Genomic DNA, 13,345 nt, shown 5'->3' with positions numbered 1-13,345 from the left:
TTCAAGCGAATGGCAGTGCCAGATGGCACCACATTTGGAGTGCCAGGAAAGCAGCCCTCCCCCTTCCCCGTTGATGCGGATGCCAGCCGTCTCTGCTCCTGCTGTTCATGAGCGATGCTGCGATTCGCAGCCAGAAGGTGCATAAGGAAGCAAAAAGGGAGAGAGCAGTTGAACCCCAAGCAGACAGCAAAGGCAACAGCAGCACTCAGGATTATTTTCAAAAAGGATGGGTGCCAGGGGCCCAGGTCTTGCTAGAATCCAGACCTCTGAGCTCCAATGTAAGGTGATGCAGATCTCAGTGGGAGAGCATCTGTTTTGCATGTTGAAGGTCCCAAGTGCAATCTCCACTATCATCTCCAGGTAGGACTGGGAACGGGTCCCTGTCTGACACCCTGCAGGGGCCCTCCCTGTCAGTGTAGACAATGCTGAGCTCAACATACCAATGGTCTGATTCAATATAAGGCAGCTTTCTATGTTTCACTGTGTGGATATTCTACAGGCAGAGCAAACTACTTTGCACATGCTCAGAGGGAAGATTGTTTCTCCAGAGCCCCGGTGTTGAAACTAGATTCCAAACCCTGTTTAAACAAGGCTGCAGAGCAGTAAAGTTGAGCATTGCATGGCTTAGCTGTAGCCATGTTAAACCCCCCTATGGGATTTCCACCACTCATCAAAGGCCTGCCCTACCATTAGGCAGGGTAACTAACTCAGGCAGCAGGTGCTGGTGAGGCAGCAGTAACAGCCTCTGAGGCCATTTCCTTCTGATAAGAGGACAGAACTGTGTCACCTAACCTGCACCCAGGAATGACCCATTCTGGTTTGCCTCCTGAGCAGTGTTAGAAACCAAGATATGAAAGCTAGGAGCTAAATGGTGCCTTAAACCTAGGTTATCGGTGCAACAACGGAATGACTAGGTGCACTTTTTTATAACAAGAATACAAAGCTGAAAATGAATGAACTGCAGCTAAAATATTATGTTCAGCGTCCAGTCTTTCCTTGCCCACCCCCCTAATATTCTTAAGAGGGTCTCTTCTCTAGTCTTCAGAGAGTAGCTGGAGGGGGGGGGACAGAAAAAGCTCCTCCTTTCCTTCCACTCTTCTGTTTTAATCTGAAATCTTAGGCGCAGTACTGCGCCCAGAGCTCAGAAACTGCTAGCACTAATGAAATTCCCTGTCGCAAAATGCGCCTAGAACAATGGGAGTTTCGAACGCGGCTCCTGAGGTGAAACAAGAAAGTGCCACCCACACGGCTGCCCACTATTCCCCCCCACACACACACACACTGCGCTTGCTAAATCCTTGCTTACCAGGGTCATGCAACTGCAGTTTCTGGGTTCCTCGCAAGATTCTGGGGGAGTTCTGCTAGGTCTCGCCAGAACCCGGAAGTCACAACCATGTCTCCTTGCTTCTCAGTTCTCCTCAGTTCTCTGGCAACAGGAGAGGTTGGGGCACCTGAGGGGGCTCACCTCTTGTGATTCCACGGCTGTCTCAGTTTGGCCCTGCCTGCACCCCAAAAGCTAGTTTGCTGCCTTCAAATTGCCAGGGCTGAAAGAGGATTCAGTAGCCAGTCCAGGCAGCCTGTGTATGTGCAGGTGTGTGTGTGTGTTTGCGTGTGTAAGACACCATCTTCTCCTTTGCCTCGGGCAGCAAAAATGCATTTCTCTTGCCTGAGGGTCACCCCCATTTGCAAGGCAGAGAATCGCCCCGTCCAGTTGCCCGCCAGTGCATAATGCACAGTTTGCATTGGGCCGCGAAACGCTCGGAGTGCCACAAGTGCAGCCTAAGCAGCAGGAAGGGAGTCTGCGCCCCCCACTCCCTTCACAGATGGGAGCCTTTCCTCCATCCACAGATAAAAGATCCAATGGCAGATGGGCGGCTATATCCGCAGGCGCAGCTCATCGATGCCGAAAGCCCTGAAATAGTTGTGACTATAATAGCCTGCTCCCCCAGATTCCTTTGCCCTTCAGCTGCGAGGAAGCCATGCAGCCCGGGTCAAAATTAACTTCTTCTTGCTCACAATCAGAAAGAGCAACACATGCCCACCCCCCTCACCTTCCACACTGAGCTGCAAAGTCTCCTCCCTTCTGAAAAGAAATGCCTTTTTTTGTATTGCACCTTGCGGGGCGGGGGGATAGTCTCTCTCTGTGTCCCCTGCCTCCCCGATTCTGAGTGGCAGTTCCAAGTCAGGTCCAGCCTTTTTTTTTTTTTTTGGAGCCAGATGTTCTCTAATTAGAAATCGGATTCTGCTCGTCTGTGATCTGATGGGGTTTGCTTTTAATCGCTCTCGGTAGCAGATGCAAAGGCGCTTTTGAGCCAGTCTGCTGTGTTTTCTGAAAAGGGTCTGCTGCTGCTCTCCCCTCCCCCCTCTCAAAAACAACAACCCTTCTTGCAATAGCTGACCCTGGGAGGACTAGCCTTTCCTCCCCCCCCCCCAGTCCCCGTCCCGCCACCACCCCACAGTGATGCTGTGTATGCATTTAAAGCGCTTAGAGGTTAGGGAAGAGAGAAGGATTGGAAGCTGTGACTTTTGCACTTAATTCGAGTGGATATTAGCAAACAGCTGGTGTTGTGCCCTTACTAAGAGCTCTGCTAAGATGTTCAGCCTAAACTGGGCGGCTTTAATAACCACCTAGCCTGATGGTTTGCCACCCGAGAGCTATGGCAGAGACTTGGCCCATCTCAGGATCCCACAGCCAAGGAGCAAGACGCCAGGGGCGGATTTCCCAGCCAGATGGTGGCTGCTGAGAGCACACGGATGTGCAAAGGAGGACTTGCAGTCTATGAACTGCTTGGTTCCTCTCTCCCCAGATCCTTTTTATTATGGGAATCTTCCCAAGGAAAGCTAGATGCCAGAGTTATCTTTCCAGCCCTTATAAGCTCACTAAAGATATTTTGTAAGCCAGGGATGGAGAAATCAGTGTACAAGGAGGCAGGTCCCTGCCCAAGGAGCATACAGTGAAGAAATTTGACACCGGTGAATTTGAAGGAAGGAGAGGCAGGGACAAAAAGGGGAGCCATATATGGTTGTTTCAGTTACATAAAGGAAGGCTTGTTTACAGAGTTACCATTACACCATAGGGCATGGGAACCTCGGACCTGTTATTCCAGCTCTGATGTCAACAAGCAAGTTGCAATGGTTACTAATGATGTCCTACCTCCCCTTCTGCTGGAAACTGCAGCAGGGGAGAGGGCTGCTGTGCTCAGGACCGGCTTGGAGGCTTCCCGGCAACATCTGACTAGACACAGTGAGAACAGGATGCTGGACCAGATGGGCCACTAGTGGGCCTGATCCAGCAGGCTCTTCTTATGTTCTTACATCTTGAATTGGTTCTGAACCAGACATGCTTGTCAGTTCTGTAGCCCAAGTTCCCTTAATCCATCTGACCCTTTCTGATCAAGCCAGCCCTTCTCCTTTGTTCTTATGTCATAGTGAGCCAGGCTTGTTGCATGAGGAAGCGAGGGGTGTGGGTGGGGAGGATACCACGCACCCTCTGTAGATTTTCTTTGCCACATTGGTGGAAATCAGAGGTGCTCTACATTCCCACGCCCCTTCCTTCTCTTAATTTCTGTTGTATGTTTTTGGATTAATACAGCATCTGCCAACCTGGTACCCTTCTGCTGTTTTAGACCACATCTCCCATTAACCCCAGCTTCGCTGGCTGAAGCTGATGGGATTTGTAGTCCCAAACAGCTAGAGCATACCAGATCAGGAAGGGCTATTCTATACTTTCCAAGTGTTTGTTAATACTGACGATCACGGCCCTATCTTGTGATCAGCACCGTATGCATTTTGCATTGTTTGTTGTTATAAATCTTTTCTGGTTTTAAATTGCTTCTATTTGTTGTATTTTATCTGGCTAAATCGCTTTGAAACTCTTCTACAAAGCGACCGATACATGCACTTAATTAATAAAAAAAAAACAATACAGCTGTTGAAGAGCTGTTCACCAGGCTTCAGCACAAAGTCCATTAACCTGGAAAGTGGGTTGTTGCCAGGCAGATTTCTCATCTAGAAAACAAATAAACACATCCACATGGTTGTCCTTTCTAGAACAGGTTCCATTTCAGCATGGAGCTGGCTTTATGGCATGCATAGCAATAGATCAAGGGTGGGGACCTATCTCAGTCTGAAGGACTCATTCCTTTCCTGACAACCTCAAGGGCTGTATGCCATTGGTGGGCGGGGCCAGAGGTAAAAGTGGGTGGAGCAACAAATGCAAATATGAGCACTCTACTGTAGGCAATTTTCTACTAGTGCATCCCTCTCTAGCCTCCATTCGGATGAGCAAAAAGCATTATCAGAGTTCAAGGACACATTCCAGCTGGAGAAAATATTTTCCCAGGGTGCGAAGCAATGCCAGTGAGGTGTGTAGTCTGGGGAGAGTTCTTCAGGCCAGATACAGAAGCCTAAAGGAGATGCCACCCACCCTTTCCACCTGCCCACAGGCACTCTAGGCACCTGTGCAAATTTGGGCCCCCAATCCTTTTGAGTATCTGGCAGCAACACCCCTAATCAGCAGACCAAAGAGCAACCATTTGTGAGTCTCCCATGTCAGCAAGACAGTGAGTTGTCAGCCCCCGGCTCCTTCAGTTGAGATAACACCATACCACCCAACATTTCTCCAATGAAAATAGGTACGTCCTAAGGAAAAGCAGGACATTCTGGGATCAAATCAGAAACCAGGACAGCTTCTGTGAATCTGGGACTGTCCCAGGAAAATAGGGAGGGTCTATAATACGGGCAGGGAAGCCACACTAATTTGGCAATCTAGGAAGCTGGGAGTGGCTTCCTTCAGTCTGCATTGCAGTTTATGAAGCTGGTTTAGCGTAAGCCTCTTCGCACAACCTTAGTCTTTGTTTGGGCATTGCATGACCAACCCATATCTTTCCAGCACACCCTCAGGCAGAAGGGACAGTATTGGTTAAGAGTTTTGGCCCTGCAACTAAACTCACATGCTGGAAGGAAATCTCCCAGCCAAGATGGATAAGCTTAAGGCCCTGCCTGGCTACTGCCCCAGCCCTGATCAGGGACTTCAGGAAGGAAGCGCCCTGCCACCTCTGGTCTCTCCTGATAGCGTATGTTTTATTTTGCTTGCAGATCGTGAAGCTGGGCCACCGATGTTTCTGCCCCGCGGCCGTTTTCATGGTTGCTTGAAATGGTCCATGGTGTGTCTCTGTAAGTAAGATGAAACGTGCCCGTCAGCAAGAGACGCAGAAGCTGTAGCTCAGCTTTGCTTCCCCTAGAGCAGGGGCGGGGGAAACCCGAGGGCCACATTCTCTTCAGGGGAACCTCCCAGGGGCCGCATGCCTGTGGTGGACGAAAGTGGGTGGAACAATGCATGTTGATTTGACCTTTGTACAGTAGGCAAATTTTGACACATACTCACATGATCTGCCTTCTGGGCAAGCAGGAGGCCTGATCAAAGTTCAAGGACACATTCCAGCCGGGGGGGGGGGGGCTCAATAAGGGTTTTAAGCAAGACCAGAGAGGGTATGGCTAGGGAGGGTGTGGCCTGGGGGGAAAGTCCCAAGAGCCAAACACAGAGGTCTGGAGGGCCACATTTGTCCCCCAGATCTGAGGTTGCTCACCTCTCCCCTAGGTAAATACAGGAGGGGAGCAAATGCACTTTTGCTGGAGTTGGCGCAGGCAGTGTTGTCTATAGGGTGCTGCCCCATAGGTTTGCAAACCCCCCATTTCACTCTCAGAGGGTTCCCAGTTGGCCAGCATCACAGGAAATGTTCTTCTTCTTCCTACCTCTTCGTAATGTCCTTTGGGTATCTCATTTCACCTGCCTCAGTGTTAGGGGTAGGCAATTTTAAATTTGCGTACATTTAGTCAGTTGGCATCTTCAAATGAGCAATGGCAAATCATTTGTAAATAATCTTTGTAAAGACAGACAACAAGAAAGCTGCACCTTCTGTCCTGGAGGCACCACCTCCCAATGCTTCAGGTATAGGGGGAGCATTGTGGTTGGTCAGTGAAGAAAGTGAGGAAACTTTTATCATGCTCTGAGGCACCTGCTTGTGTTATTGTTACTGCCTGATAGAGGCCTTCAACCACAGAATGGACTAGTTAGTCCAAATCAAAAAATGAAATTCAGCTCCTTTCTCTTATTCTCTATTTACTTCAGTAATATTCCACTCAGAAAGTCAGTTGCCTACTTTGCTCCACATTCTTCAAGTACCTTGCCTCTGGGCCCTCTGCTCCTAATCTTTCCATCAGTCTAGGATCTTTTCCAACTTCTTATCCCACCCCACAAAGATGTGCCTGCCCCTAAGACCTGTGTGGAATTTTAATCCCAGTCAAAATGACAATGTACCTTTCCCTCAGGTAAATTGGACTACAAGCATTCTGATAGCCTTGCTTGCCTAGGCCAGTCAGAATGTTTGCAAACTTTCTGTGCCGTCATCACACCAGCTCAGTCAATTGGTGTCAAGGGGATTAACCACTGCATGTGCAATACAGTGGTACCTCAGGTTACAAACACTTTGGGTTACAGACACCACTAACCCGGAAGTAGTACCTCGGGTTAAGAACTTTACCTCAAGATGAGAACAGAAATCGTGCAGCGGCAGCAGCAGGAGGCCCCATTAGCTAAAGTGGTACCTCAGGTTAAGAATGGTTTCAGGTTAAGAATGGACCTCCGGAACAAATTAAGTTCATAACCAGAGGTACCACTGTATATAATATGGACTAGGGATAATAGGTCTTGGTTCAAATTAACACTTCAAAAGAACAGTGTCCAATTACAAGTTTTTCTTACATACACAGAGTCGTGGCTGTAGCACATGGCCCATTCTGTGACTTCAATTAGAACAGTCATCAAGGTGTTCCATTCTACTTCCCGTGCATACTATTGCAGAATAATAGCTGTGTCTGTAGCACTGCTGGTGATCTCTGTGAAAATAATACAGAAGGTGTGTGTGTGTGTGTGTGTGTGTGTGTGTGTGTGTGTAATAGAGCACTGAGGAAGGAAGGAAACTTCATTGGCCAGTTTCCCCCACCGCGGTGAGATTTATTGCATTCCCATTGGTACAGTCCTAAATTTGCATCTATGCATATAAACTTGTCCATGCAAATATATTTTGGGAGCTACACTGGAGAGCCACGACCTGAACAAAGGATACAAAAGTATTAAATGAACTTTGCATTTTTTAATTTGCATAATTTGTGAATTAAAAAAGTTTCATAGGAGAGAAGCGCCTGAACTCTGCCTCCCTTCCCCCACCGCCTGCCAAACTTGCAAGCTGACACATATGCCTTCACTTCTGCAAAGAGGCAACAGCACACAGGCCCTCTTCGACCTCAGAGCAGATTGAGCACAGGTGCAGCCTAAGGACACCTCCCATTATTTCCCCAGTGCAATTAGGGCAGTTCGGCAGCTTGACAGCTGACGTGCCCCACTTTTTCCAAATATCCTTTCCCTCTTTTAGTTGAGGAGGACCCACAAACGCAGCTCTCCGCCGAGGAGGACCCACAAACGCAGCCCCCATCCCTAAAGCGTCAGAGACATATGCAGAGTTTAACTTAGTAACACACCTGTCACTCGAATAAAAGCAGTTGTGGCCGAGCGGTTATTTTCGGCACCTCTTTAGCAAGCGGCGGTTCTCGCCCTGCCGGAGACTGAGCAGGAGCCCAGGAACACACGGCAAAAGCCCCGACGGCTGCGGCTTCCCAAGGAGGTGTCAGTGCCACAGCGGGAAAGGTTAGTGATTAGTGACGACTGAAACTAGGCAAGGCAAACTTGGCACCTTCCCAGGACTGCTCAGGATCTCTTTTTGTTCCCAAGAAGGATGCTGGGATTTGAGGCTCTCCCTCCAAGGCAGGGGACAGTGTCTGCCTGGGGCACATTGTTGCCTGCTCTTTCTCAGCCCTGACTGCGGAGAGACAGGCGTTTCGACATTTTCTGAGGGTCCTTGGGGAGGAGGGATAGCTGCTTGCAAGGGGGTGGGCAAACAAGTTAGGTTCTGACCTCTGATAAACAGGCTTTGCAGGGGAGCTCCTGTGGTGTGTTTTTTAAAACCTGCAACACCTGTTTGACTTGAGAGGATCAAAAGTTGAGAGAGAGAGAGAGAGAGAGAGAGAGAGAGAGAGAGAGAGAGAACCACAACATCTCTTTCATACCGCTTCAAAATCTGTCATTAGTCTCTGGCCTAAGAACACGTGTAAAAGCACAGGGCTGGAAGGCAGTTTTTGCAGTCTGGGAATATGTTGCCTCTGTTCAGCGCAGTAAGATTTGTTGTTGTAGGCCGGCTTTTCAGCTCTTGTTTACTGCTTCAGGGTGGGGAGGTCAGCTGGGCGTTGGGGGGTGTAGCATCTTGTGCGGAAAGGTCTTGGAAGCAGTAGGGCTCGTCAGGAAGACAATTAGCCTTGGAATATGATTCTAGGATATTTATGGCACAATCCTATCCACACTTAGCTGGAGGGACTTGCTTCTTTGGAAAAACACTCCTTTTCTTGGAAGCACATCGGCCCAAGAATGGGACTTGCTCCCTAGTAAATGGGGTGTGTTTGCTTTTTAGAATCTCAGCATCAGGATATTACAGTTTCTGCCTTGACTCTTAAAGCACTGTTGCTTCTCTTGTGTTAGGCAGCCGGGTCCCAATCCACCAGAAAATGTCTCCTGCACAAGTCCCCGTTCACTTTAGTAACATTGCAGAGGACCAGACAGTGGTCAGTAATCTGCCTTTGGGACATCTTTCTGCAGCCTGACAGTTCTGAGCAGGATTTAACCCTGTGCGTTCCCTCCAGCTGGATAAGACTGTTTCATTCCTCTTGCTCCACCCTCACTGACTAAGGGAAGCAGCTGGGGTCTTGTGGAGCTCAGAGAAACCCATTTGAGAAGAGTGTCTTTAGGGTCGCTCTCTTTTTCAGGGAGGAGGAAAAAAATAACTGCTTGTTTGCATCTGCAAAATGATTTAAAAGTATGCCTCTTTCAAATGACCTAGCTTTCACGCACAGAAAACCCCTTCAGGTAAAAAGCCAACCCCTACTCCGAACCAGCCAGGGTTAACTCCGCTGATCTTATTCCTTTTTCTGGGGATGCACATCTGCCAATCTTGCTTGGTCTTTTTTCCCAACTGGTTTAGCATCTATATTTCGCCTCCACCTGAAAAGCTCATGGGGTTTGTTGGTGCTAAAAGGCATAGCCTTCCCCTTGCCTGGGATCCTCCTGCAAAACCTCTCCCCAAAGGGCCATAGCCATTTTTGCAACTCTGTCCCATTGTTGACTAACATAGTGCCTCTGGGATCCACTATGATTGTTCCCCTTATCCCACAGTGCCTTACTGTATGCAAGATTGCAATAGCAAACCCCCTCTTATTACCGCTTTCTCCCTTTCCCCCTTGCAGTAATGAATGGAAGCAGCCACTCCCCGACGGCGATTAACGGTGCGCCCTCCACCCCCAATGGCTTCAGCAATGGGCCTGCGACTTCCTCCACGGCCTCGCTGTCCAACCACCAACTCCCTCCGGCCTGCGGGGCACGCCAGCTGAGCAAACTGAAGCGCTTCCTGACCACGCTGCAGCAGTTCGGCAACGACATCTCGCCGGAGATCGGGGAGCGTGTTCGTGCCCTGGTGCTGGGCCTCGTGGTAAGCTCGCAGACTGTGTGCTCTGCCCTTGGCGGCGAGATCCCTGTCTTCAGTCAGAGATCCTTTGCTGGCGGGGGCAGTGGCGTAGCGTGGGGGTGCAGGGGGGGCCGGCCGCACCGGGCGCAACATCTGGGGGTTAGGGTTAGGGGGTGCAAATCCACGGGTTAGGGGGCGTAAATCCATGGGTTAGGGGGCGCAAATTACTTGCCTTGCCCCGGGTGCTGACAGCCCACTCTACGCCACTGGGCGGGGGGACCTGGTAGCCATTGCAGCTGGTTGAAATACATTTTGCAAAGAAGGCAGCAGTGGGTGCTGTTAAACTGCAATGCCGTTACTCTGCTCATTACACCTGCTACAGGTGCTCTGTGGAGATTTGGGGCACCTTAAAGCAGGGCTGGGAAATGTCAGGGCAAGGGGGATAATATGGCTCTTCAGGGGACTCTTCTTAGGGCATACCCCACAATGGTCCTGCTCTGCAGCCTGTTTGAGTGCTTTGACTGGCTGGAATGTGTCCCTGAACTGGGATCCTGCCTCTTGTTTACATGGATGGGAGGAGTGTGGGGTGTGGATTATCCACAAACCTCTGACTGACCACACGAAGGTCACACCTGTCGCTCCACCTACACCTGCCTTTGGCTCCACTGGCATGTGGTCCCCGAAAGATTGCATGTGAGGAAATCTGGCCCTTGGGCTAAAAAGTGTTCCCCACCACTGCCTCGGATACCAATTATTAGAGCGTAATCTGGGGTCCCTTTCGCCAGATGCATGCTAACCCCCAAGATTCTTTGTCATTTGCGCTGCAACAGATTCATACTCTGAAAGTTATGGTCATGCAATGTTGTAATACTTTGCTCAGCTTGATATTACTTAGCGGTAATTTCTTTGCTTAGCTGGACAGGGTTATGTCATCCGATATAAAAAAAATTAAGTGCCCTTGCCCCTGTCAAATTGTCAGCAAGGCAAGCAAACCATATCCATATTTTGGCAGGGGTGTTGCCAGTTTCTTAGTGGCTCTTGTGCCTTTAGCAACACCCTGAGCTGCAAACGTAAGCCAGTGATTTGTGCTGATATCCATGCTGGGCAAAACAAGAGGGAAAGGGTGGAGTCATTTGAGGGAGAGCAGGAGACCTCTGGGGGATGTGGGGGACAGTGGAAGAGGGAATGTCATTGGCCGAGATGTGTAAGGATGTACGAACACAGAGGGCCTAATGAGGCATGACTGAATGCGTGACTTCCAATTGCTTGTATATGTTTCCTTAACAATCAACCAAGGGATTTTTTTTTTTAATGGGCCCTCACCTTATAAGGAGGAGAGGAGTTTCCCCCTTTTCCTCCCCAGCCATGATTTCTGCCCAAATCACCCCCCTCAGTTCTGCAATTAGTGACAGGTAATAAGCCCCCATTGGCACCATGGGGGCTTTCCCCCATATCACTAATTGCAGCATGGCAGGGGCATCAGTTTACATGAATACACAGTAAAAACTCCCTATGCAATGCGGTTCTGATAAAAACCGGGAGCGGGGGCGTGGGGCAGCACATGATTAAAGAACCCCAATATGATTGACAGCCTCCATTTAAATCACATTTAGGAGACATAGGAAGCAGCCTTTTACTGGTCTATCTAATTCAGTGTTGTCTGCACTGACTGGAAGTTGCTCTCTAGGATTTCAGATAAGAGTCTCTCCTAGCCCTACCTGGAGATGCCGGGGTTTGAATTTGGAACCTTCTGCATGCAAAACAGATGTTCCACCAGAGAGCCATGGCCCCCTCTCCAAAGTTAAGTTCAGCTTAACTATGGTTTAAGAGCAAGCATGCTGGTGCATGGAGAGAAAATTGCCACACTTCCATTCCACCAGGGTGCTGCAGTGGTTTAAAGTAAGGTACGAGCCAGACCAGTGAAGAGAATTTGCTGGACATGAATCCACAGTCCTCAGTATCGTTGACCCCGTGCTGTTTCTACTTTACAGAATTCCACGCTGACCATTGAGGAATTCCACTCCAAGCTCCAGGAGGCCACAAACTTCCCTCTGCGTCCTTTCGTCATCCCATTCTTGAAGGTAGACCCTTTATAAGACTTCTGTCTTGCACGACTTGAACTTATACCAGCTTCATAATTTTGGGAAGGTTCTTTGTTGCATAGACACCTTTTCACACAGCTGAATGCAAGTTGGATCGTAGAATGCTTGGGCCAACTTGTTCTCTCTCTCAGAGGCACCTAGACACCATTGTGTCAGGTTCTGGCAGGTCCTTCCCATTGGAAGAAGTTGATGGTTTCCAGGAACCATCATCTACACATAAAGCTTGGTTGGTTCTCTACTTCCTGGACTGGTCAAGACATGTCCTGGAACATTGGAAGCTATCTTACACTGAGCCAGTTCAGTGCCCCTTCTGGTTATGTACTGTCTAGACCAGCATATAAAGCAGATGTTCTACTCTCAAACAGAATAATAAGATTCCAGTCCTCATGGTTCTCAAGAAAGGACTGGTTAAAATGGGACTAGAGGAATCTACCTTCTACTGAGTCAGACCCTTGTTCTAGCTCAGCATTACCTAAACTGTCTGGCAGCAGCTCTCCAGGGCTTCAGGCAGGCGAAACTCCCAGCCCTACCTGAGACCTTCTCTCCCACTGAGCTATGACTCTTTCTGTGAGAGGGATTGGATGGGTAGGCTGTTTTCTCCTATGGAGACTGGCAGAAGCTCCCGAGGGAGGCTTACCTCAAGCTTTGGAGCTGATTACACAATTAAAAATGTTCAGGATGTGTCATCTCAAAGGTAAGATCTGCCTCACTGTCTAATGTCAGGGCTGGCCATGACACCCCCCCCAACCCTTCATTCCTTTCCTTCTCGCTCCCACCGCACTGACTTCTGCTGCATAGCAAAGTCTGCTGTTTTCAGAAAACAAATCCTCTTTGCAATGGCCAGGACAGAGAGAATATATCAAGCAATTGTCTCTGAGCTTTGATCAGCGTCTTCCCATGTCTCTCTCTTGCTTAGTGCCAGGCCCATCCTGCAATCTGAGGATCTGTTGAGCCCTGGCATTTCTGTAGAAGCAAGCAAGACGGGATCTCTCTAGCAGAAGTTGCAAAGGCTGCTCTCAGCTGCCCTTGTTTATCAGAGAGGCATGAAAGACAGAAGACTTGCCTTTTGCCTCTTCCCCACCCCCCACCCTCCCACTTATATGGGGCTGTGATTTCCATGGCTCTAGAGAAGCAGCAAAAAAATATTTCCTGAGCAGAGAAGGTTTCCTACTGACCCATGTAGCCCATCCAGAAATGCTGACCCAAGGTCAAACCACATGTTACGTTAAGCCTGTAAGTAGTGATGTGCAGTCTTTGCTGAATAGCAGTTGGAGGGGGCTGAACAGGATTGGGACCGCCAAGCGGGAAAGCAAGGGAATGACATGTCCTTTACCTGCCTTAGGGCCCCAGTCTTCATCATCTCTTCCCTGCCTTGCCTCCCTCAAGGCTATTATTTAAGGAAAAGCACGCAATAGCTAGCTGCATGCTTGCTATAAGGTGCCATTTGGCCCTAAGCAGAAACCCAAACTCCTTCAGATGTAGGCAAACTGGAACTTGCTAGAGTTTAGCCCTGCCTCTGAGCATGTGCAGAGTGCATTTTTCTCATCACCAATTACATACTCTTCAACTGTCCCATTTTAAGTGGAGCATCCTGGAATTACAGAAGACATCCCGACTTCTGGTTACATCCTGGAATGTCCCATTTTTTGGTCCAACGCTTTGGTGCAAGCAGAG

General features: G+C 49.2%; 1 protein-coding gene across 6 annotated transcripts in view; it reads left to right on the top strand.

The window, feature by feature from the left end:
- CBFA2T3 (CBFA2/RUNX1 partner transcriptional co-repressor 3) overlaps positions 1 to 13,345 on the top strand; it is a 64,562-nt gene that overhangs the window by 38,442 nt on the left and 12,775 nt on the right. For 3 of the 6 annotated variants that reach the window (XM_082233268.1, XM_082233267.1, XM_082233264.1), the window contains exons 3-5: positions 5,098 to 5,175; positions 9,352 to 9,593; positions 11,561 to 11,650. In XM_082233268.1, coding sequence (XP_082089394.1) covers positions 5,098 to 5,175; positions 9,352 to 9,593; positions 11,561 to 11,650 — 410 coding nt within the window. Of the gene's footprint in view, positions 1 to 5,097; positions 5,176 to 7,129; positions 7,706 to 9,351; positions 9,594 to 11,560; positions 11,651 to 13,345 lie in introns of those variants that run through there. The other 3 variants (XM_082233269.1, XM_082233265.1, XM_082233266.1) reach the window with 2 other exon arrangements.

The sequence above is a fragment of the Podarcis vaucheri genome (assembly GCF_965113315.1).
Source record: "Podarcis vaucheri genome assembly, chromosome: 7".
NCBI classification, from domain to species: Eukaryota; Metazoa; Chordata; class Lepidosauria; order Squamata; family Lacertidae; genus Podarcis; species Podarcis vaucheri.
This window is presented reverse-complemented; position numbering and strand designations above follow the sequence as displayed.